The following is a 25,659-nucleotide window of genomic DNA, read 5'->3' as shown; positions in this document are numbered from 1 at the left end:
ATACTGTTTTCCTAACTTTGGATCTCCAGTGATACCATCTCCTGGTCGTGTGACTCCATGTTCTCTCAGATAGGCACTTCCTCATACAGTTTCTTGGGCCTGTGCATTAGTTTCTGACTTCTAACCAGTCCATGCTAGGTCACGACCCTTATCACCTAGAAATGTGGAAAACAGAAATTTCTTGCCTCCCACAAAATCCCCCCTTTTTTTTCTTTATTAAAATTTTTGTTTCCACACCTAAATCCAATTAATACTTCCTCGCATTCTTTCCACTATGAATTCTTCCCTTCATCTATCTTCCCTTTATATGGAAATGGGAAGGGAGCAAAGTTGACCAATGCATTGACAAATTACAAGAGAGCAGTCCCCTTTCATAAGTATAGATACAGAGATTCAAAAGCAAAAGGTAAATTAATGAATTGTCCATTTAGAAGTTCCATCTCATACAGTAGTCTGGAGAGGAATATCATCTGATGCAGTTTTCTGGTTCAAGCCATCTTCAGCACAATATCTCTGCATCTTCTTTTCTTTATCTTCTTGTAGAAATCCAGGTGCCCACTCTCCTACAAAACTGACCTTGATACAATTTTAGATTACCATTCTTAAGCTTTATACTCTTATCACTCTTACAAAATCAAAATTGGAACTTTGGCCAATTGCCATGTTTAAGAAATTCACATTAGAACCCAGTTTTTACATTTTGCATTAATTTACTATTCATTTCCATCAGGAGGATGAGATTTCACTGAGTCAATAAAAGGCTCCAGTACTAACGTAAATACAATAAATAATCATTTTTAACACAGTACATATCATATCATAAAATAATCCCAACTTCTAGTCATGTGATACTTCTTTGAAAGCATTTACAATATAGACCACAAACCATTTTTCTTTTAACATTAACTGAGACAAAATAATAACTATGTATGCTAACATCACAAGCCCTTGACCTGATTGTTTCCACACTATTACTAAGGATTAAAGGACCCTAACTTGTTGTTGGTCTAAATCCCAAGCCTAATAGCTTAATTTTAGACTTAACCTCAGATGTTCCCCTTCCAACAATATATTATTTAATAGATCTGGTATTAAGCTTACAAAACTTTTGATTATAGGAAATGGCCACTAAGAGTAGGGACATTTCAGGGAAACAACATGTCCCTAACTTCATGTCAGTTCTAGGCAGGAGTAGATTGCCAACTGGCATTCAGCCAGAATTAAAGTCTTCCAGGTATCACTGGGGAAATTGAGTCAGGAGAATCCTAACTCAGCCTAGGCTGAACAGCCATTCTTCCAACCTTCCCATGAGATCACCACTTTGCAGTTCATACCAGCATCTCACAGGCTTACTGGCATCATAAATCAGTGGCTCAGACAGTCTCTCTTGCTGTCCACACCTAGAGTTAGAGTCAGAAGAACAGTCAGTTAACAGTTCCATAAAATCTTAAAATAGCAAGCTACAATAATCAGTTTCAGATACGGCTATAATTTCACATTGGCTAAGGAAGATCTTTAGAAGCAAGTCTTAAGTAGCTTGCATGCTTTTCTAAACTTTTTCTAGTTCCTGATTAAATAACAATCATAAAATCAAATTTACCATTATAACCATAAGTTATTGCTCCAATAGATTTAATCTTTCCCAGACTACTCTGTACCTTCCTAACCCTGCTCAACCTAAAAAATGAGCTCCATGTATGATAAGTTCAAACACTAATTTCAACTTATGTTCATGGAATGAATTCAAATCAAAACAAAACCATTTAACTTTTCCATTAACACAAAATATTTTACCAGAGGTTACCTGCCTTTAAGAAACTTAGACTGTAATTCTTTCCCCCAGACTGAAGATGTCTCTTATTTAGTCTCAGTAGTTAATTCAGGCAATTGTTTTAATGCAAATTGCTTTTATATCATTTTGTAACAGGGAAAGACCTTATTCCAAGTTGGGATCTTTATCTCTTACCCAAAAGAGTTTTAGTTCAATTCGTCTAAAAGGACCCTGGAAAGCCTCACCTTGAAAACTCCTTGTCTTGATCTCCCTCCCCTTGTTGACCTTGATGAGCCCAGAGAATATCTCCCTGTTAAAAATCCTAGAACACTGGGAGCAGCAGAAGGGGTAAACAGATTCTCACCCCATGAGGCTAGTAAGATCACTAAGGAGGGTTCCTCTTGCTGTGGACAAAGGCGATCAGTGCAGGATCAAAATTTTCTAAGACTGTCCCACCCCAACAAACTTGGAGAAGATCCTGAACCCCAGGGGGGATGAAGCCAGCAACTGCCAGTACCAGGACCCTAGGCATGCCTCAGCATCCCAGAGGAATTGGGAAGACACTAGAGCAGACAGCTGAGCTTGCCTATGCTCTAGCTCAATAGATGAGACCTGCAGTGTCCAGACCACCCCTCCCCCATCCTTGATGAGCTAGCTCCAGGGTAACTGTGGGGAAACCCAAAAAAGACCTCACTTGGCCTCTGCTTTCCAACACCAGCCAGCTCAGCACCAGGTAAGCTGCAACATTTTGGCTTCTAGCTGAAAGAACCTGAGGCTACAACACACAAAGCTTCAAGTTTTAGGCACAAGAACTGTGGAATAGAGTTCCCTGTCCCACAGATGCAGAGATCTACTTTAAAAGCCAGTAAAAGGTTATTATCATGAGTAAGAAGCAAAGCAGAAAAGACCACAAAGCTTCAAGTTTTAGGCACAAGAACTGTGGAATAGAGTTCCCTGTCCCACAGATGCAGAGATCTACTTTAAAAGCCAGTAAAAGGTTATTATCATGAGTAAGAAGCAAAGCAGAAAAGACCATAGGATCTATGTCAACATTGAGACTGTACTCCCATCCAAAACTTCAGAAGGGAATATGAACTGGTCTGAAGCACAAAGAACCTTCTTGGAAGAGCTCAGGAAGGATTTAAAAACCCAAATTAGAGAAACAGAAGAAAAACTGACCAATGACTTTAAAAATATGAAAAAAGAAATCACAGAAGAATTTAAAAGAGCAATTGGACAAATGGAAAAGGAATTACAAAACCTAACAGGTGAAAATAACTCCCTAGAAGGAACAATTAGACAGATGGAAAAGGAGATGTACAAGTTAACTGAAGAAAACAATTTGATAAAAAATAGAATTGGGCAAGTAGAAGCTAACGAATCTATGAGACATCAAAGATCAGTCAAACAGAATCTAAAGAATGAAAAGATAGAAGAAAATGTAAAATATCTAATTGGAAAAACCATTGGTCTGGGAAGTTGATCTAGGAGAGAAAAATCTAAGGATTATTGGTCTACCAGAAAGCCATGATGAAAACTCCTTGACTTTCCCCACGTGAACTGGCTCTCCTGAGGTCCATGAGCTTTTCCCTGTTACTATGTACTATCAATCTAAATCTCCAGGTTACTGGATGCTCCCATCAAGACCATGGCTGGAACCCACAGACCACCTGGGGCCACCCTTCCTCAGTCAAGGACTCCTTCCTGGTTTCCCTTATCTTGTCCATTATCCTCCAACCCCTCATGAAATCTGAAGTTATAACAAATTGGCTTACAAATATAAATTTGGTAAGTAAGCTTTTCAAAAATAATTCAAAAGATTTTACAAAACATTTCTTCATACAACAAATATTCTCCTCTTCTAAGAAGAGTTATGATTTATCACAAACCCCGTATGAACCTAATTGACAAAATTTACAAAAGATCTAAAACCAAGGCCTTTTCACATTTGGCCATAAGCTTTTATAAACGTACTTTTGCAAATTCTTGATTCATAGCAAAAAAAAATTTTAGCTAAAACTTTCTTCTTAGCAGAAATAAACTTTTTAACATCCTTAGATGGAACAGGCTTGAAAATTTCACATATACATCTATCTATCTATCTATCTATCTATCTATCTATCTATCTATCTATTTATCTATCTATCATCTATCTATCTATCTATCAATCTATCTATCAATCTATCTATCTATCTATCAATCTATCTATCTATCTATCTATCTATCTATCTATCTATCTATCTATCTATCTATCTATATGTGATATGTGTGTGTGTGTGTGTGCATTTGTGTGTATTTTTTCCCAAGGATTCTCATTTTCTCAATAGGAATTCTACAATACAGAAGCTCTTACACAGAATTCATAACAGTTTTTTTAACCAGTTCATCATTAATTTAGCAATGCAATTCCTAATATAACAACATTTAGATTTACTTTAAAATTTAAACTTATTTAAGTTTACTTAAAACTTAAAATAAGCCATTACATACATTCACCATTCAGTTGAATGCATTTCCACATCACCTTGAACAGTAATTCATCTCCTTACCACCATGGGGGCACACTCTATCACCTGATATCCTTTCAGATAGAGTCATCTCAAATTTAATTGAGCTATTAATTATCAAATCAAGTTACATGATTTTTTTTTCTCTCTTCTTAAAAGACTTCCTCACACTCTCACTACTTACTGAAACCATCTGAAACTGACTCATTTTCAATCAAAACCTTTATCTTTCCAAGTCTCTCAATCCCATTACTCAGATTATCCAGTTCCTCCACATCATAACTATAATTGTCTGTACTGGAATATCTTTCTAGCTTAAATCTACCATTATATAGCAAACATCAGCATTTTCATTGCTTATTTATAACCAAATATAAGTTTCAAATTATCAAATTTCTATCACATCCTTTTAAAACCCCAATCTATATATAACAAACTCCAAATTTAAAAGTTGTGTAACAATTTCCTCATACCCATCCTTGTGTTAAGCATTTTACAATCATAAATGTTGAATAACAATATCTTTCTGCTTAATCCTGATAGGAAGAGCATTCTCAGATGCTACCCTGTATTCCTTCAGGACAGATTTTAACTTGAATCATATCAAACCTGGATTTATAATCACTACTGATAAACATTTTTGCCCTTTTTAAAATACTCTTGCTACTTAGAAGAAAACTTTATTTATAACTTCCTATAATCTCTTTTTGATCTACTTCCTTAAAGAACTGAAATGCCCTTTTATAGCTCCCCTCTCCCTTCCAAGGTCCACCAGACCAGGAGCTTTCCCAATTAGCTCAGACTGGGAGGGAAAGGGGGTAACCTCCCCTTAGCACATGGTCTAGGCACATGAATACTGCTGTCTCATCCATCTGCCTTGGGAATTTCAGGCTCTAGAAAGAGTTGAAATCCCACCTGCTCTCCTTAAATTAGCAAAAAATCCAGATACCTGAAGAACCTCCATACTCACCCCCCTTGTCTTCATTCTTCAGAATCTGGAGAGAGTCAATGCCTTCAAAAGAAGTCACTGAAATTCCAAAGTGAACTTGCAATTTTAAACGCACTGTCTGGTATCAGTTACATTGACCCAATTCAAACCTAACATAGATTTTAGCTTTGAGATCTCATCAAATCAAAACTCAACTTTTCCCTGCAGACTACCTGAGGTTCATTTACCTTTATCTTTCTTTTCACATTCAAAAACGTGACCAGGGTTTAGAATGCAAAAAGAAAAAAATTTTTTTAACAACTTCTTAAAAGTTTTCAAACTTTCTATTAACACCATTCATGCAACAGATCAAACCAAACAGTAAAACATTTTTTTCTCTCTTTCTCTCACTCTCCCTCTAGCCCACTCACTCCTCTGAGGCTGCTGTAATCAGGGAGGGAAGGAGAGGGGAAGATTAAGAGATAGGAGAATTCCAAGGGAAAGTCCAGGTACAGCCCTTGCTACTCTGGCTGGCTACATGGTTGCATTTACAATTTAACAAAACACTTTACAAACACACAGACATATACAGAATAGATAGAACAATACAGTTCTTCTCTTTTTAATTCTTTCCTCCAAAGTTTTTATTTCCTTAAATTTTTTTCTTGTTTCATTTCTTCCAGTTAGTTACATGGTCCTTATGAAAAAATCCATTTTTCTCCCATAAGTCAATGTTTAGAGTAATTTTGGAGTTACTTTCTTCTTTTTGAATATCTCTGGATCTATAATAATTCTTTATAATGGTGGGACTTTTCTTTGATTTACTCATTTCTCCAGCTCTAGATCCTGAACTGGGGCTTTGGGTTGAGGTCTGACTCTGTCCTCTCTTGTGCTTTAGGGTGGGATAGTTGACTCTGGTTATATTCTGTGTCCCAGCTGCCCTCCACTCCCACCATTTTTAAAGACTAGAGTGCTGGATCTTTGGGGCTTCTAGTGACCCCTAAGGATAGAATGCTCAGGACATGAAGGCCCTGGACACTTGTGATTTCTCAATCTGAGTGCTGCCGTGTCTGAGGTAAAATAAAGGCTATCCTATATTTGATATTCATTGTTACCTTGATTGATTGCATAGGAAAGAGTGAACCCTTTTATTCATACCAATGGATGTCTAGACATGGGTTATATTCTGAAGATTCCCAGAGGAAAGTCTGGGGTGGGGATGGGGAGCAAAATGAGCCAAAGAGATATGGTTTTAGGATATATCTACAGTTCAATAAACCCAGGGCTTTGTGCACTGGGCACCAAGGTCAATTTGTTTGACTTATTGAATATTTAGGTTGTCAGAGTTCTGGGGCAATGTTGAATGAGTCATTTGACTCCAAATCCATTGTACTTCCTTTAATGCTTATCTGATCTTGCAGGTAACTCAATATTTATTGAGTCAAGAAAAAAAAAGAAAAAACATACTACTTTTAGAAAGGAGTCAGGACATATGTGATCTATACCTAAGGAATAAACAATGAATTTATTCATTAAGATTTTCCCTGAGGATCTATTGTAAGAAGTAATAATATTGATTGACTAGCGGAGTTAAGAAAGTCAATATAAATGACGAGAATACATTTTGTGTGATACATATAGAAACTGCAAATATCAGATGAAATATTGATTGAGTTGGAATGAATCCAAGAAAGCAGGCCCATCTGCCTTCAGGGAAAACTAGAAACCCAGACAGCTATACATAATAATTGCACTTGCCCAGACCATACTTTGATGTTACTTACTTTTCTCTTAAAAAAAAGAAGTCCCATATCTTCTGATTCTCCATCTCCTCTGACCTCAATCTCTTTCTAGCGCATTTCTGGTAAATAGTACAAGGGTGGAGCCAGTGGAGGGTGCACAGACACCGAGTGATTGAGATTCCTTCTACATTAGACCACAGAAGATGAGGACGGGAGGTGTTTCATTTTTTTCTCCTTGTAGACCCCTAGCGACTAGCCCAGTGACTATTGCACGGTAGGGGCTCAATTAAAGTTTGTTGAATCAAACTGAATTGGATCTAAGAGGATATCCCTGACCTCTCAGGGAGTGTAGCCTGCATTTGGGGAGTACCACTGACATACATGTACTGTAGTGCAACATGATTTATCTCAGTGTCCTATAACTCAAACCCTTGGGAGAAAGGGATCATGCCATCTGTTCTTTAGATATCAATAGAACCCAGTTTTGGTGTTTAGGGGTTCATGAGAAAGGTAATTGTTAGTCAACTCTAATCTAGTTCAGCTAAGGTAGACTGTTCCTGAGGGATATATAGTGTTATCAATCAGATTCTCTCTGATGTTAGTTGCAGGGCAGGGAGGGGGTAGGGAGGGTCCAGACTTCCCACCCTGAAGGAAGCTGGGAGGAGGGGAGATAGACAGAGGATGAGCCTGAAACTGGAGAACTTTTTTGGGAGAGAGAAGTAAATGACTTCAAAGTTTCCTCTGCACTGGTATGATTATTTCCATCACCATGACTGGTAATGACGTGACTGTCTTCCTTCTGCGAATTCCCTGAAGGTAGATGGATCTGCTTTTTAAGAGCCATTCCAGGTCAATCAATAATACTTTATTTAATATTTACACTTCTATATAAAATGCAAACTGTATTTTAGTCATTTATATTGACATTTTTAAACTCAGATTGTCAGCTAACATTATTATGCCTCAGAGCAGATGTGTCACAGACCCTACCTGCACTTAAAGGAAACCTTGAAGAGGGTCTGGCAAGCTGGTAGTGAAGGTGGTAGTGAATGAATGTAAAACCTCTACTCTGAAGACCAGAGGGCCCTCAACCCTGGAAAATAGAGGATGGAAAAAATTAAGATAGGAAGTATCATACAGGACAAAGGACTAGTCAAAGTCAGGAGACCTGGAATCAAATTCCAGCAGTTTCATTTTCTGGCTGTGTGACCCTGGGCCAGTCATTTCTGAGAGACAGTGTGATGCCATAGGGAAGCCTACTGGACCTAGAATCACAAGCTCTGATCTGGATTCCTGACTCTGGCTTGTCTCTCCCTGCTCCCATCTATCTTTTAGTCACTGCCAAAGTAACTTTCTCAAAGGTCTGCCCATGTCACCTCTTCCCTCTCATTCCCCATTGAATAAACTCCAGTGGTACCCTAGTAATACCAAGATTAAATACAAATTCCTCTGTTTGCCATTTAAAGCTCTTAATAATCTGGCTTTCTTCGCTTTCCAGTCTTTTTTGATTTTACTTTCCTTCACACACTTTATAAACTAGCTACTTGCTGTTCCTTACACAACATTCCATCGCTGAGAGTTTCTCTTGCCTGAAATGCTAAGAGATGTGAAATTGCACCTTCTTCCAGAGGCTTTTCCTGGTCTTCCACCTACTTGCCCTTTGTAGAGAGGACAAGATACTCTGTGAGTGTGTGTGTGTGTGTATGTATAATACACACATATAAGAGATACATGTACATATATACATCTATTTTTTGTTGTTGTCATGTCTCACTCTTTGTGACCCTGTCTGGCATTTTCTTGGCAAAGATACTGATGTAGTTTTCCATTTCCTTCTCCAGCTCATTTTGCAGATAGGGAAGCTGAGACAATTAGCGTTACAGCTAGTAGTTAAATGTCTGAGGCTGGATTTGAATTCAGGTCTTTCTGACTCCCATCCTGCTTTCTAACCACTGTGCCACCTAGTGGCTCATACATCTTGTATGTACATGGTTATTTACATATTATCTCCTCATTCAAATGTGGGCTCCTTGAAGCCAGGGTCTATTTTTGTCTTTCATTGTATCTCTAGAACTTAGAACAGTGGCAGGCATATAGTAAATGCTTAATAAACAAATGCTTTTGACTGACTGATTACTTCCTAAGTGTGTGACTTTGAGCAAGTCAGTTTACTTTCTGGGCTTTAGTTTCCACATCTTAAAACAAGAAGGTTGGAGCAGATGATCTCAAAGATTACATGGTACAGTGGAAAGATCCTTTACTCAGGGTTCATAGGACCTCAGTTCAAATTCTACTACTGATGTTTGCTACCTAAGTAGACTTGGGAAAGCCTCAGACTTGGTTGCATTATCTGCAAAATGAAGGAGAGAGGTAGCCAAGATGGCCTCTAACACTCCTTCTAGCTCTCCATCTATGATTCTGAGTTCACTAGGGTTCAAAGTTGGGCTCCCAGAACATGGCCCTAAGTTGCATAACTTTACAATAGAAGTCTTTTACCTGGGGTTCATGGATAGTATTCAAGGGGTCCATGAATGTGGATGGCATTAGAGGTGAACCTAAGGTGAATATTCTAAGAGATCAGGTGCAACATTAGGAGAAATGAGGTAGTTGTTAGTTATGCAATAGATAACAAAAAAGGAGATTAATTGTCCTAACATAGAAAGCATATTCAACATGTACTTAGGTTTGCCTTTGGTATATATTATCTCTCTCAGATCCAAATGATGGAGGAAGCAGGTCATGGGAGCACCACCTGGCAACTTGTGTTGTCCTAGGCACTTGCCAAGTCTGAGCGGCCCCAACCCAACTGAGGTGATACTTTTTAATGTCCTCAGGCACTGGTGTGCTGGTTGGTTGTTGTCCTTCGTTCTCGAAGAGGGCCAAAATGACATTACCATGATAAAGTGAAGTTTCAGTGTGTCTGACTGTGGCTGATCAGACCAATATGAGCTCAGAATGCTCTACCACAGATTGGGCACAGATAGCCCCTGTGAACATTTGGGGTGGACACTCCCACTTTGTGCATCCTATGTTTCCTTTGTGCTGTTTCAATTCTGCTTTGCTCATAGAGCACAGCACCGTTTCTGATGTGGGCATGCCATGCTGAGCAGTCCTATGCCAGTGTCTCCCATGTCCCACAAACAAATCCAAAGTTCTTGAGAGAGACCTTGAGAGTGTCCTTGTATCGCTTCTTCTGACCACCATGTGATTGCCTGCCCCATGCGAGTTCTCCATAAAATAATCTTTTTGGCATCAAGTTCTCCATAAAATAATCTTTTTGGCAAGCATACATTTTGTATTTGAATAACGTGGCCAGCCCATCAGAGTCGTGTTCTCTGATGCATAGTTTTAATGCCTGGTAGTTTAGCTCAAGCAAGGACCTCAGTGCCTGGTACCTTATCCTGCCAGGTGATGCTCAGAATCTTCCTAAGACAGTTCAAATGGTAGAGATTCAGTTTCCTAGCATGGTGCTGGTAGACTGTCCATGTTTCACAGGCATACAACAATGCGGTCTGCACAACAGCTCTGTAGACCTTCAGTTTAACAGCTAGCTCTCTGGGGAAAAAAAATGCACATGTCACACTTTTAAATAAAACTGCATTACTAACATCTTCTTCATTCTTTTGCTGTGTTGTTAAGTCTAGACAGTCAACAAAATAATGAATCAAACCCTGATTTGTGGAATTTGTGGTGTGTGAATGCTCACACTGAAAGCTGAACAATTGCTCTCTTTAGGTTCCAAGCCTTCGCCGTTATTTGACCAGAAGGCAGCAGGGGCCAATCAGGTCCTGCATACGTATTTATTTTTACTATCTTTGGTTTCCTTTGTAATCCTATGTATTTTATTTTATGCATTTAAAACTATTTTTTTAAGAAGGGGTCCATAGGCTTCAACAGACTGCCTAAGGGGTCCATGACGTAATGAACTATAGCTTTAGAGAGTGGTGCAAAATCTTGGCTTATATATATATATAAACACATGCCCTTGGCAAAAATAGAAAACCCAGGCAAATAGTGTATATATGTATACAACACATGAACATGTGTATACGTATGTATATGCATATACACACATGAATATTGTATGTATAATACACACATATTATATACACATGTGTGTGCATGCATGCATGCGTGTGTGTGTGTGTGTGTGTGTGTGTGTACCTTAGAGTTAGTATGGGGTAGTAGATAGAATGCTGGATTGATGTAAGGATGACCAGAGTTTGGATCCTGTCTTAGATACTTACTGGTTGTTTGAACCTGGGCAAGTCATTTAACGTCTGTGAACTTCAGTTTCCACATCTATTAAATGAGAATAACAATAAGTCATCTCTTGGGATGCTTTATAAATGCCAGATATTATTATTATAATAACTCTGACTCCATATCTGTGACCGTAAAAAAAGTATTGAGAGGGGAAACAAGAAACCATATTTAGAAGCTACCTATTTCTCAAATTGAGCTGGAGTTTTTCCCTGTCTTGAGGAATCTGGAAATATCAACCTGAACTTTTGAAAATGAGGAATTATACTAGTGAGTCATCAGTGACTGTACTATCAGGTGCCCAGTGGATCTTCCTAAATGTTAGCTGCTGCTGCTGGTGGGGGTGGGGGGTGGGGCTGGTTTCAGGATCCCAGAATGGCAACAGCAGAGCACTTGAACTATTTTCAGGCAAAAGGGAACCTTGGTACTCCCCTGGACCTGACGTCAGCATAGGGAAGAAGGCACTGGTAAATTCCAAACTCAAGTACTCAGATGATGTAGGTGATCGGCCTGTCAGCTCTCTCGTTAATTAACAGGGATCTGATTTACAAAACATGGAGAAATAGTCCATATGTTAAGTTCTTGGAAGGGAAAAAATTGTCATAGAAATACAGAGTGATCAGAAATCATCAGAGTGGGCAAATACTGGGAAATGATATCAAACTTGCTGAGCAGAAATGAGTCTTAAGATCACAGGATCGTTGCTTATCATCTCAGGGAGGGGAAGAGAGAAAGAGAGGGAGAGAGGGGAAAGAGAGGGAGAAAGGGGGAAAAGGGATAGAATTTGGACCTCTAAACTTTAAAAAATGTTTTAACATGTAATTGAGGGAAATATTAAAAAAAGATCATAGGATTATGGGATTGAGGACTGGAATTATCTAATAAAACTTCTTAACAGATGAGGAGATTTGTGCTCTCTGGAAGTTTCTAGTGCGTCAAACAGTTATAGAAGGGCACCCCAACAGTATAAAAGGATAAATAGTAAAGGAAATGCTGACATTTTACATAAGCACAAGTACTACTGTAAGGAACATTTGGGTCTGTTAGTTTTTGTTGCTGGTCTTTGATTTGATGAATTATTAGGAACAAGTTATTGTGTATGTGTGTGTGTATATATGTATGTGTGCATGCATATATATATGTGTATGTGTACATACACACATACATGCTGGTGGGACACTGACTGAAAGCCATCATGCTTTGCTTAGTGCTATAGTTACATATTCACATAACTATTGTAGCAGCACAGAATTTAGAGATATACCTTTAGATCATTTAAATCCCTCATTTTACATCTAAGGAAAGTGAGGCTCAAGGAAGTTACATGACTTTTCCAAGGGTTCAGTTAATAAGTAGAATGACTAACTCCTCTCATTTTATCCAGGGGACCCAAAGATGAGGAAGACTTGCTCAAGGTCATGTGCTTTATGAGTGGCAGAGTCTGAATTTTACCCATCTTCCAACTGGAAATTCTTCTCTTTACTCTTATGCTAGCATCTCTTCTATTTCTTTATAGCCCATGCAACCATTTGCCACAGTCCTTGGCACCTAGGTGATCCTCAGTAAAGGCACAGTGGCTCAGAAGGCGCAGGGTTGGTTATCAAAAGACTGTCCCTTCTTTGTGGATCAATTACACTTAACAATCGCAGTACGCTACTTTTAAATTATATTCTTTCTTTCTTGTCTTAATCAACATACCCCTATTAATAGGTTGTGATTCTGTTTCTTCTTTCTAGTTTGGGCAAATTTCTGTCTCCTGCTTTAGTTTCTTCACGAGGAAACCATACCTCATTGTCCCATGAACATGAATTTTAGTATAGTATTTGCATTTCGTGGGTGGAAAAGGGCAGAGGGTTTGGAATCTAGAATTTGAAGACCTGTTTTCACCAGTAATTTGCGATGTGACCTTGGGCAAATCAGCTCACCCTTCTGGTGCTGAGTTGTCTTCTGCAAAAGGAGAGGGCTGGACAAGATAATCTTTAGGATCTCTTCCAGATTTTTATCCTGTGACAGGTAATCTCCACCGGCCTTTACCGCACAAAAATTCCACGACCCTTTAAGACCTGACAAAGAAACTGACATTCAGTCTCCTTTAGGAGGAAAAACAAAACCCAAACAAGGGGGGGGAGAAGGCAACAGGGGAGGAAGCCAATAAAAATGTATAAATAGATGGACACGCCACCTCGTCCTCGAATAGCTCCAGGGCTCTAGGCTCAGTCCTGGGTTCTTGCCTGAGGGCCAGCTGTGCAGCCTGAAAGGAAGTGCGCGCAGGAGAGGGTTAGCTCGGCTTCCACATCTGGCTGGAGTCCCCGCCTTCCTCCTTAGAGGGCAGCAGTGGTAACTTCCCTGGGGCCGGAGAGGCTCCCAAGCCCGCACAGGGCATGCGCTCCACTTAGCACGGGGGAATTGAATAGGAAAAACAATTAGAAGAAAAACGCCTTCGCCAGCCTCCAAACATCCCGCTTCAGGTTCCCGAGTAGTAAAAACGGCTGCAGGGAAGGGCTGGAGAGAGGAGCCCACCGGCCATGGCTGTGGCACGGCGTTCTAGGCTTCGTGCTGGCTGTCCCAAGCTGGGGGCTGCCCCGCACCAGGCGCTGGTGACCGTGACCGCAGCGTGATGTACCCGGCGCCCGGCCCGGCGATGCCTTAGCGCTGACTCGCCTGGCAGTCCGGCCGGTTTCTGTCTTCAAGTAGGCTGGACATCCAGCCGCCCGTCGGGATCTTGGCTCGCCACAGACAGACCGAGGCAGACGCAGGGAGACGGGGTCGGGACCGCTTAGGGTCCTTTCCACCTGGTCCTGCGGAGTCTCCAGACGGTCCTGGACAGCTCTCCATGGGGCTGCGGGCCTGGCTGAGGACGCTGTGCTGCTGCTGCCCGTGCAGATGCCTGGGAGACCCGGAGATGCCTGAGAAGGAGCCCCTGCTCAGGTAAGGGAGATGCCAGGGGGCCATCCAGCAGCCGGTGCGCTAGAGGATGCTAATCTGGCGTCCTCCGCGAAGGTGGGACCTGGGAGACCGCTGGTCCAGAGTTGTCTGTCCCTGATACTGTTGCCATAACCTGGTGTCTGAAGCTTTTTATTCCGTGCGTGCGCCTGGCTGTGTGTGGCTGTGTGTCCCTCCGTGTGTCTCTCCGTGTGGCTCTGTCTGCCCATCCTTCTGGCCACACTAAGGTCCTCTTGAGCTCTGCTCTGGATTTATACTGGGTTCAGTGGGATCCACAGAACTTTCTTGGCTGTGCAGTTATGGCCGGAGTGTACCGAGAGGGCCTTTGAAGACACAAATGAGAGCGGATGCTTTGAAAGGGGAGGAGTATCCGTGTGTTTGTGGACCTCTGAGCAGACTGTCCCAGTTTGGAAGGGGGGAACTGTGAAGTTATCTTGACTGTTCTGGAACAAGCCACTGGGAGTGATGGGTTTCTCCCTTGGAAAAGAAGTGGAGATTGTGTTTCTGTCCTCTGCCTGGTAGACAATCCTCTATTACAAGGAGACAATTCACTGATTTTTTTAGGAGTGGGGGAGGGATGCTTTCTTTGTTAAGGACAGTTTACTCATATAAAGTTCTGGCTCTGAATAAATTGAGGCTCAGGAAAATTGCTGGGAGGGAAGTGTTCAGAATAGGGTCAGCCTAAAAACAGAGGGATCAGAATAGGAAGGGCAGAGTGGCCGACTTGAACTTTGGAAAGACTTGGGTTTGAATCTTGCCTTGATTACCTATTACTTTTGTCACCCTAACCTTGATTAACCTCTGTGGGCCTCAGCTAATAATAGCTAATAGCTTACATTTATATAGAACTCATTGTGTGCCAGTCACTGTTCTTTACAAATATCATCTTTACAAAATTTTACAAATATCTCACAACAACCTACCTGGGGTGGGATAGATGCTATTAATAATACTAATAAGTAACATATAGTATGTCCTATGTGGCACACACTGTGCTAAGGGTTTTACAAATGCTATTTTCACAACTGATATTCGCAAATGATTTTCACACCAACCCAGGAAGATGCTATTACTGATGATAATGATAGCCAGTATTTATAAAGCACAACTTTGGAAGGTAGTATTGCTCCCATATTACTGATGAAGAAACTGAAGAGAGGTTAAACAACTTGTGTAGTCACGCAGCTTATTGGTGTCTGTGGTCAGTTTTGAACTCCGGACTCAGGGTGCTTATCCACTTTTCCACCTGCGGCTCCTCCACCTGTTTCCTCATCTGTAAAATGGAAAGGTTGGATATTTTTAAGATCCTTTGCAGGTCTACATGTATGATCCTAGAAATAATATTTTTAGGGTTCTCATTTTTTAGGAGGGCAAATGCAAATGAGATACCTGGGTTCAAATCTTTCCTCAGATAATTACTATATACATGACCTTGGACAAGTTACTTAGCCTCCTGGGCCTTAGCTGTTTCCCTGTAAATTGATTCCTATGATCTTTGGTTTAGGAGACTCTCTCTACTGCAGATTTTTTGACAATTTCTAGTCTTAGCTGCGTAGGCCATTGAGAAGTTATGTGACTTGCCCAGGGTTACTCCACAAATTGACGCAAGCAGGACTTAAATCCAATCAATCAAAAAATGTTATCAAACAGGACTTAAATCCAGTTTATCAATCAGTCAGTATTATTAGGCACTCTGTTAAGCACTGGGAAAACAAAAGGAAGCAAAAGGCAATCCCCGCCATCAAGGACTTTACTGCATGCAAACAAATTTAAACAAAAGTAATTATATACAGGACAAATAGGGAATAATTAACCAAAGGAAGTCACTAGAATGAAAAAGGCTTCTTGTAGATGGTAGGCTTTTAGTTGGTATTTAAAGGAAACCAGGAAGGTCAGTAGTCAGAGCAGAAGAGGGAGTGTATTCCAGACATGGGGTATACCCAAAGAAAATGTGCAGTATAGAGAAGGAGTTTCTTATTGGTGGAACAGCCACTGGATTGGATTGAAGAGTATGTATTGGAGTAAGGCATAGGAAGAATGGAAAAATAGGAGGAGATTAGGTTATGAAGGACTTTGAAGGCCAAACAGAAAATTTTGTGTTTGATCCTGGAGACAATAGAGAACCACTGGACTTGACTGAGTAGGTGACTGATATGATCATACCTAGCTTTAGGAAAATCACTTTAGAGGCTGAATGGAGGGTGGATTGGAGGAGGCAGCCTGACCCACCAGTCATTATTGCAATAATCTGTGCATGAGGTGATAGGGTCTGCACTGGAGGGGTATCAGTATCAGAGGACAGGAGACATATTCCAGAGATGATGCAAAGGTGAAATCAACAGGGCTTGGCACCAGCTTAGGGATGTGGGAGAGAGAATGAGTCCTTAATGACTCAGGTTGTGAGCCTGAGGGACTGGGAGGATGGTGTTGACCTCTACAATAACAAGGAAGGTAGAAGAGAGGAGGCAGGTTAGTGGGAACGATAATGACTTGTTTTAGACATGTTGAGTTTAAGATGTCTACTAGGCATCCTTATTCTCCCTCCTTATTCCAGGCTGGATCTCACTTTACCCCAATCTTATGATTTTAGTAAAGCATTTTTTTTGTGCACTCTTTTAGTTTGAAAAGTTTGGAGTTAGAGGATCTGTGTTCAAATCCTACCTTTACTTCTTAGTAATCTGTGTGAAGTGGCTTCATCTCTCTGAACCCAAGTCCCATAGAGTGAGTGAGATGGTTCTCTTCTACAGGCAGTGTGGTGTGCTACACTTCACTAGATAGTCTGAATATGTTACTACACCGTGTGAACCCTGGCCAGGTTTCTGGGCCTTGGTTATTTCATAAGAAAAGTGGGAGGATTGGATTATATGATCATGAAAGTCCTTTCTATCACTCTGTCTCTGTAGGTGTGTACTGTCTTTGGGCTGAGGATTCAGAAGCATAAATTATTATTTCACACCACCAACATTCCAGAGTTTTGTGAGGTTATCCCTTTTTCAGTAGAAATTTCATAAATGATACATTTAAAGTAAGTGAGACAGAATTTTGGTGGCATGCTGTAGATTAAAACCAGCCAACCTCATATAACACTAGTAGCCTCATAGAAAGGAGCCACAATGAAATAATGAAACCTAAAACCCACCCTAAAACTCCTTCCAAAAATGTGAATTTTATTTGTGAGATAGCTCATCTTCCAAGGTAAAATGGTGGAATATTTGATGCTACAGGATGGAGAGCATCTTCAACGTTTTTCATGTTGAAAAAAAATGTAGATACTTTGATTTTTACAGTCATCAATGCAGTGAAGGCTACAATGAAGTCGCGTGGTGCCACATGGGTGAGTGCTGCCAGAAGCACCTTGGATTCATTATGCATTATATTTTGAATTAATTTTGAGTCATTGAATATTCAGAAACCTTTTACTATTGTCAGATTTTTTTGCATCCACCCCCCTGCCATTCAGTTATGTGACACCATGTGGGGTCATGACCCACAGTTTAAGAAGTATTAATATAGAAAGTAAATCACATTTAAATTAAGCTTACAAATTGCTTTCCTCAAACCAACTTCATGATCTAGAGAATGCAAATATTGTCATTCCCATTTTGCACCAGAGGAAACTGAAGCACAGAGAGATTTGTAACTTAGGCACATATGAAGCTATAAACTGATTTAAATTGAGAAGGGATCCTATATGCCACCTAATCCAATCCTCTCATTTAAGAGAAGGAACTGGATGCCTGAAGAGTTTTTGACTTGTCTAAGGTCACATGATAGCAGTGACTGGCATGGTAGCTCTTATGGTTGCTCCTGTGTCAAGTGAATGAGTAATTATTGAACACCTACTATGTGCCAGTCACCGTGCTAAGGGCTGGGGATACAAAGAAAGGCAGTCTCTGCTCTACAGAGCAGCCTAAAGAGGAAGATGACATAAAACAATTATGTATGAACAAGATAGATACAGGATAAATTGGAGGTAATCAGCAGAGGGAAGGTACAGGCATTTAAGGCATCTCTAGAGGCTTTTTGTAGAAGGTGAGGTTTTAGCAGGAACTTGAAGGAAGCCAGGAGGTGGAGATGAGGAGGGACAGAATAACAGACCAGGTGGGAGACGTATCTTGTAGAGGATGCCAGATTTACTATTTTAGTCTTGACCCTCCATAAGGAGGTTGTAAGTTCCTTTAGAGGGTAGGGAAAATGAAAAGATTTAGGTGCTAAGTGCCATGGTGGATAGAGCCCTGGGTCTAGAGTCAGGAAGACCCGAGTTCAAATCTAGCCTCAGACCTGTCACTCTGGACGAGTCATTTAATCTCTGCCTCCATTTCCTCAAATGTAAAATAGCAGCACCATGGGTTGTTGAGAGGATCAAGTGAGATAATATTTGGAAAGCACGTAGCATAGTGCCTAGAGTCTAGGTCCTAGGCCATGGTAGGCACTTAATCAATGCTTGCTTCCTTTTTTGCTAAAAATCAGTGAGTAGTTTATCTAGTTTTCAAGTTTTCATAGACTTGATATGATATAAAAACCACTTGTGAACTATGTATATTTTAAATTGCACCTAGGAAGTCTTGGTTTGCCTCTATTAAATCCAGGACTGCCTCATCTAGGAATGGACACTCAAATCTAAGGGTTTGACCATGTAATTCAATTAAAAACCCAGGACCCCATTAGCAAATCCTTCTGAACTTAGGTTTCAAGTGATAGGTAACTGGCTGTGTAATGCTGGACGTGTCAATTGATATGACATCCCAGTTCTGGGGCAGGGCAGACTTGGATGTTTGGCCAGGGTTGATAATACTGGTAGGATGGCTTTGAAGGTGGTTACATGCTCTGTACCAACCTAAATATTGGAATGAGATTCCTTTTGGAATACCAAAGCTCCGGACTCATCTGCTAAGAGCCATGGGTTGTTCTTTGGAGGAGAACCTCACATTTTTCTCTGCTCCACAATTAGCTTAATCTATGCTATTGTTTCTCTAATGTTTCTTAGGTTTTCATTTGTTTCTCCTCTCTCCACCCTCTTTATTTTTTAACCCATGAACAACTTTCTACTTTATCCAATGGTTTGTAGACTAGAGTTTTGGGGTTCCTTGGGAGAGTGTATTGTTCACAGAGAGCCTTGGTTTCCTTCCCTACAAAATGGGAGTGAGATACCATGGAAGCCTCCTTAAGACTCGGAGTTAGACTATCTTGAGTTTGAATCCTGGCTCTGTCACTATACATCACCTTGGGCAAATCTTTCAACCTCTAAGGGACTCAGGATGGATCTCTTTTATCTGAAAAATGAGAGGGTTGGGTTAGAAGATCTCTTCTAACCCTAAATCTATGAACCTGTGATCCTATCTCCCAAGTCTTAAATGCCTCACTTATGATCAAAAAGCTAATAAAGGTCAGAGAAAGAGTTGGAACTCAGTTTTTTCTTGACTCCAAGCCTGATGTCTGACTAAGTGGTGAGCTACAAAGAAAAGAGAAATCCTCATCAATTACTGATTCTACCACTTAGTAATTATCTGACCACATTGGAATCAGAGCATCACAGACTAAGAAGTGGAAGGGACTTCAGAGATTTAGACTCCTCATTTTATAGATGAAGAGACTAAGAGGCAGACAGATTAAGTTACTTGCCCAAAATTATACTGGTGATAAATAGAGCAGAGACACAATTTGAACTCGGGGGCTCTTTTTTCCCTGGACTGTAAGTTTCAGAGGAGACATTTGGGTCTAGGTCCTCTGATATCTCCTTCTACGCCATTTAGAGCTCTTTTTCATACACTGCACCAACACAACAGTCCAGTGCACAGGTAAGAGGCCCTCTAACCCCTGGAGTCTGTTCTGTAGTCTCCTGTGACCCAGAGAGTCACATGACTCCCCTTGGCTGCCCTGCAGAGTCAAGCAGAACACAATATTCTGGTGCTGAAATTGGAGACCTTGGAAAGGGAGCCTTGGTATTGTTGAAAGAGCCTTAAGAGTTGCAGCTTCCCTTTCACTGAAGGAAAGCCAGTCACGAGCGCTATTGTAAATGTTTTCAGAGGAATATCATTCCTTTCTAATTATTAATGCTGCCACCATTATATGGCAGTTATAAGGAGGGTTCATCTGACGGTATCACTTAACTGTTTTACCAAATGTTTGCTGTATTTATCCTTCCACAACTTTTAAGGGTAGGAGATAATAATGAAAACAACTGCAGTAACCACTGACATTTATATATCACTTTAAGGTTTACAAAACACACTATCTCATTTGAGGCTCACAGCAGTCTCAGGAGACAGACATCGAAAGCATAAACTAGCCTCTTTTATTGGTAAGGAAACTGAAGACGTGGAGAAGTAATTCCCCTAAGGCTGGACAGCTAGAATCAGAATCAGGATTTGAACCCATGGTTTCCTTGCTCTAAGCTCCGTAGGGGCTCTAGGATGGACCTCTAATTCACAATTCTTCAATTATGGTCCCTATATAGTCCCTAAATGGACTATATTCCCTTTCAAGTTTTCCATGTTTTCATCTAGCATGACCTGCTTTTTTCTTATCTCAAGGTCCATCTGCAGTTCCCCTGTATATTATTAGTATCCATGACTGTGTCTCTGAATGGAGAATAGGTGTTGGTTGAATGAATGAATGAATGAATAAGCATGCTTAACTTTTTTTTTTTTTTAACATTTTTCACTTAAATTATTTTTTATCTTTCATTTTGTTTCATCACCCTTGTTTTCATTTTTCATTTGTTTTTACATCACCTTCATTTCCCAATATGTTCCTTCTTCCTTCCCCACCATCCCCTTCTCCAGGGGAGCTATCCCTTGTAAAAACAGATAAAAAAAAGGAGGCAAAAAACAGGTTAACAAAAATAACCAACACATCAACGAAGTCTGTCATTTCAAATATACATACATACATATATATGCACACACACAGTGTATATATGTATGTATATACTCATATGTATACGTACATATTTACAGCATATATATACATATGTATATGTTTATTTGTGTACACACACATATATATGTACACACACATATACATACACAAAACATACACACATTCAAATATGCCTCTGCAAAGAGGGGAGGGAGATGAAACCTATTTCTTCTTTAGTGCTTGGCTTGCTCATAACTTTGTTACTTTCACTTTCTTGTTGTTTTCCAATGACATTGCTGAAGCCCTTGTGTGTCTTGTTTAGGTGGCTCTATTTACTTCACTTATGCATCAGTTCATTGAAATCTTCTCATGTATTCATGTCATGGTTTCTTATAACACATTACTATCTTTTAAAATTAATTCTTTAACATTAAAATTAATGTTCACATACAATGATTTATTCAGCCAGTCCTCAATCAGTGGGCATTGACTTTGCTTCTAGTTTTTGGCTACAAAAGAAAGTAGCATACTTCATTTTCAATACGCTTCCTGGAAATTTTGGTGGTTACCCATTAGAAAAACAACGTAGCTTCAGCTGGCTATGGGTGACTCTGGCTTTGTGTCTAGATAGCAGCTGTGTTAGTAACAAGTAGATCACAACTGGGGAGTGCATAGGTAGCCCAACTGGCTTGCCTTGTCACCATGCTTCCAGAAAATTGCCGTTTGTAGCAGTCTTATTTGGTGATTCAGGGATGGGATAATAATAGCTGACATATATATAACACTGATAATAGGAGCTTACACTCATCCGGCTCTTTGGGCACACATAGTCTTATTTGATCTTCACAACAACCCTGTGCAAGTTTTGTCATCCTCATTCTCCACCTGAGAAAGCTGTGGTTCAGATGGGGGTTAAGTGACGTGCCCTAGGGTCACATGGGTAATAAGTGGCCCAGCCAGGATTTGAACTCCTTATTTCAAAACCATTTCTCTAGTAGGCTACACCAAGGATGCTGAGGGAAGCATTACCTACATTTGTCATTCTTTTTCTAGGTCAGGGGTTCTTAACCTGAAGTCCTTCACCTTTTTTTTTTAAATTGACAATCATATTTCAATATAATTGGTTTCCTTTGTAATTCTAAGTATCTTATACATTTAATAATATTATTCTGAGAAAAGATCCATAAGCTTCACTGGACAGCCAAAAGTGACTACAACATACAAAAAAATGGTTAAGAACTGCTGTAGGTCCTCCAGCATTGAGTAAGTCATTTACATTTAGTATGTCTATGACTCACTTTCCACATCTGTAAAACACAGATCCTTAGGTCTTTGGGGGTTCAGTTCCTGGGGAGAGGCCAACACTCAGCTTGTAACCCTATACCCTGTTGCCTCTCCAATCTTTAATCTTCCTACATCCAACCTGGAAGGGCCTTCTACTTTATTTGAAAGCCATTGCTACATCCCAGCATACTGTTGCCTGGGCATCTGACTAAAGGGCCTCACGTGGCCCACTGAGTCATTCAATCATGTGCTCTCCATATACCCAAGCAAATACATTCTTGGCAAATTGTCTGCCTCCTCCTCAGTGCCTCCACTTCACCACTAATCCTGAAGACAGTGAGAACATACCTTGAGACAAATAGATTATATTTCAGCTTGATCTATGTGAGAAAATACCTCCAGATACACAAGAGCTGGTCTAATAACCAAAAAAAAATCCTCAACCCTTGCAGAAAGTAAACCTTGTGACTGTGTAGCCTTCAGCTTAAACAACGCATTCCTTACATTTTCATTTTTAAAACATTCCATAGTTGGAAATTTCAGAATTTGACACGTGCTTGATTTTAGCATTTCTTCCCCCAAAGGTTAAATACCTTACAAGACTAGCTAGACTATTAGGTGCCTACTGTACATCTAGAGCTGTGCTGGGTGATGTGGGAGATAATAGTAGAAATATAATACTATCTCCTTTCAAGGAGCTTACTCTGTAATGGATGGAAAAACAACTTATATGCACTTAATAAATGCCTGTTTCCTCCCTCTCAATTCTTAAATTCTTCATAATTGAATAACACTTTATCAAGTTTTGATTAATTCCAGCCAGGTGGCACATTGGGTAGAGCACTGGACCTGGAATCAGAAAGATCTGAGTTCAAATCCAGCCTCAGATACTTACTAGTTGTGTAACCCTGGGCAAGTCACTTAACCCAGTTTGCCTCAGTTTCTTCTCCTGTAAAATGAACTCAAGAAGGAAATGGCAAGCAACTCCAGTATCTTTGCCAAGAAAACTCCAAATGGGGTCATGAAGAGTTGGATACAACTGAACAGACTGAACAACATTGCATTCAATTCAATTCAACAAATATTTGCTTAGCACAACATGTGCAAAATCTCTGGGGAATATTATAAGATTGTCTTTGATCATAGCAGAGTAGATGGAGAATTAAGAAGGCCCTTAGAGGTCATCTTGTCCAAGCTTGTCTTTTTTACTAAGACGCAGGGAAGTTAAGTAGTCACACTCAACATAGGGGCAAGCTGATAGTAGGTGGCCCAGATGGGATATGAACGTAGGTCTCATGTCTCATATTCCAATACGCTTTCCTCTGTACCATGCTGCATCTTCAATACTTTTTAAAATATAGGGAAACCAGAAATTTGTACTCTTTGGTGGATTTTGGTATGGGCATATTTATTTCTAACTATATTAGAATGTGGCATGTAATATCAACAAATCAGATGTGGGCCTATTTTATTTTTATAGCTGTAGATTTGTTTATACCATGTGGAATCAGTAAAACTCACCCTCTTACCTCATAGTTTTGCTTTGCGTTAAAATTGAAAAGTGATTGTTATCTTCCCCATTACAATGTAAATCCTAAAATTCATTATATTTGTAACATGTTGCCTGGTTTACCATTGAGCTTAGTAAGTGTTTGAAGATTGTTTTATTTTTTAATGCCCTTCTGGGTAACATAGTAGAAATCAATTAGGTAACCAACCAGAGCTCTACCCATGAAATGATCACGATTTTGCATATGGCAGTTATAGATTGGGACTTATTAGACAGTGTTTCTAAAATATTTATTGGCACCAGATGCTTGCTGATGGCTAGAAAAGCAATTTACTTTTTGCCATTTTTTTCTGCATTTTATCTTTTTTTCCCACGACCTCATTTTTGGCATTTTTGTATTATATTGATATAGGGCAGCTAGGCAGCACAGTGGAGCATTGGAAGTAGAATCAGGAAGACTCATCTTCCTGAGTTTAAACCAGCCTCAGACATTTACTAGGTGTGTAACTCTGGGCAAGTCACCTAACCCTGTTTGCCTCAGTTTCCTCATTGGTAAATGAACTAAAGAAGAAAATGGCAAAATCTCTAGTATCATTGCCAAGAAAACCTCAAAATGGGGTTATGAAGAGTTGGACACACCTGAAACAACTCACCAACATTACATTGATACAGCATATAAAGAGGGCTACCAAGGTAAGCTCTCCTTGCCTTTGGAGGATGACAAAATAATACTATTAGTAAGTGAGAGAACTGGGATTAGAACCAGGCCCCCCATGTCATAGTCTCATTTGCTTTTCAAAGTTTTTTCAGTGATCGTGGGATTTAGAGTGGGAAGCTATGTTAGAGGTAGTATAGTCCAGTCCCCTAATTTTCAAACATAAGGAAACTGAGGCCCTGTAAAATGTCATACCAGAGTTTACTCTGCTAATATTTGCACAACTTGCTCTTGTTCTGTTTGTTTTGGATCTGTGTGGCACAGGGCAGACCAGACCAGAGGAATTTGGAAGGGTCTGGTAGAAACCTTAAGTCCAGGCAGAGACTGGGACTTAGCATGGGATTGCTGAATGTTCAGGCAGGAAATCAGAGTCTCAGGAGCTTAGAAAAGGCAAAGAGGAGACAGGAATAAGTTGGTCAGCAGAACCCGCCCTGGCCAACTGAGTTCTTCCCCCTGATCCTTGTATAGCCTCTTGGCTTTCCACACCTTGTGATACCCTGATATCTTTCTGTTGTACTACACTATTTCTGGCTGAGTGAGATGGGGAGCAGCAAGGCTGGGTTTATCCCTTTCATTCCTAGGATTACTGCATATCCTAACTTCTTTATTAGTCCCTTCTCCCTGTATGCATAATCTGCTGCCCTTATCCAAATTCCAAGAGCGTGAACATTTCTTGTCTGGGCACAGGGGAATTGGGTGCCTGCCAGCAGCTGGCCGATGAGCAGCCAAGACAACAAATGTGGATAATGGGAGTCAGAGGGGGACCAGGAGTCAGCAACAGCGGAGACAAACAAGGAATGCGAAGCCAGAAAGGTGCCGTGTAAGATGGATTCCATCACAGTGGTGATGTGGGTCCAGCGCAAGAAGCCCGATGCTAGAGAATTTAAAGAGGATGTAACAAAAGCCAGTAAAATAAGAGCACACACATGACCAGATTAGTGAAATTTGATCACTTTGAGGCTTGTATTCTGCCTCACACACTTACTAGCTGTGTGACCTAAGACAAGTCACTTAACCTCTATGGGACTCAGTTTCCTTATTTGTAAAATGAGAGGGTTGGATTTGACCTCTAAAGGCTCTTGAAACTCTTTATCTATGGTCCTATGAAGTAGATAGTAGTAGTAGATAAGGTCAC

General features: G+C 40.2%; 1 protein-coding gene and 1 long non-coding RNA gene across 2 annotated transcripts in view; one reads left to right on the top strand and one right to left on the bottom strand.

Annotated features, from left to right (window-relative positions):
- Positions 1-5,828: 5,828 nt before the first annotated feature.
- Positions 5,829-13,495, bottom strand: LOC140509747 (uncharacterized). Its single transcript, XR_011968902.1, has 3 exons — positions 13,137-13,495; positions 11,196-11,250; positions 5,829-10,503 (listed from the first exon to the last, which is right to left on the bottom strand). It is a non-coding gene; the product is annotated as an uncharacterized lncRNA (long non-coding RNA).
- Positions 13,496-13,588: 93 nt separating this feature from the next.
- MREG (melanoregulin) overlaps positions 13,589-25,659 on the top strand; it is a 74,216-nt gene continuing 62,145 nt past the window's right edge. Inside the window, exon 1 of the mRNA XM_072617602.1 lies at positions 13,589-14,139. Coding sequence (XP_072473703.1) covers positions 14,045-14,139 — 95 coding nt within the window. The 5' untranslated portion in view covers positions 13,589-14,044. The remainder of the gene's footprint in view (positions 14,140-25,659) is intronic.

Source organism: Notamacropus eugenii, chromosome 6 (assembly GCF_028372415.1).
Source record: "Notamacropus eugenii isolate mMacEug1 chromosome 6, mMacEug1.pri_v2, whole genome shotgun sequence".
NCBI classification, from domain to species: Eukaryota; Metazoa; Chordata; class Mammalia; order Diprotodontia; family Macropodidae; genus Notamacropus; species Notamacropus eugenii.
This window is presented reverse-complemented; position numbering and strand designations above follow the sequence as displayed.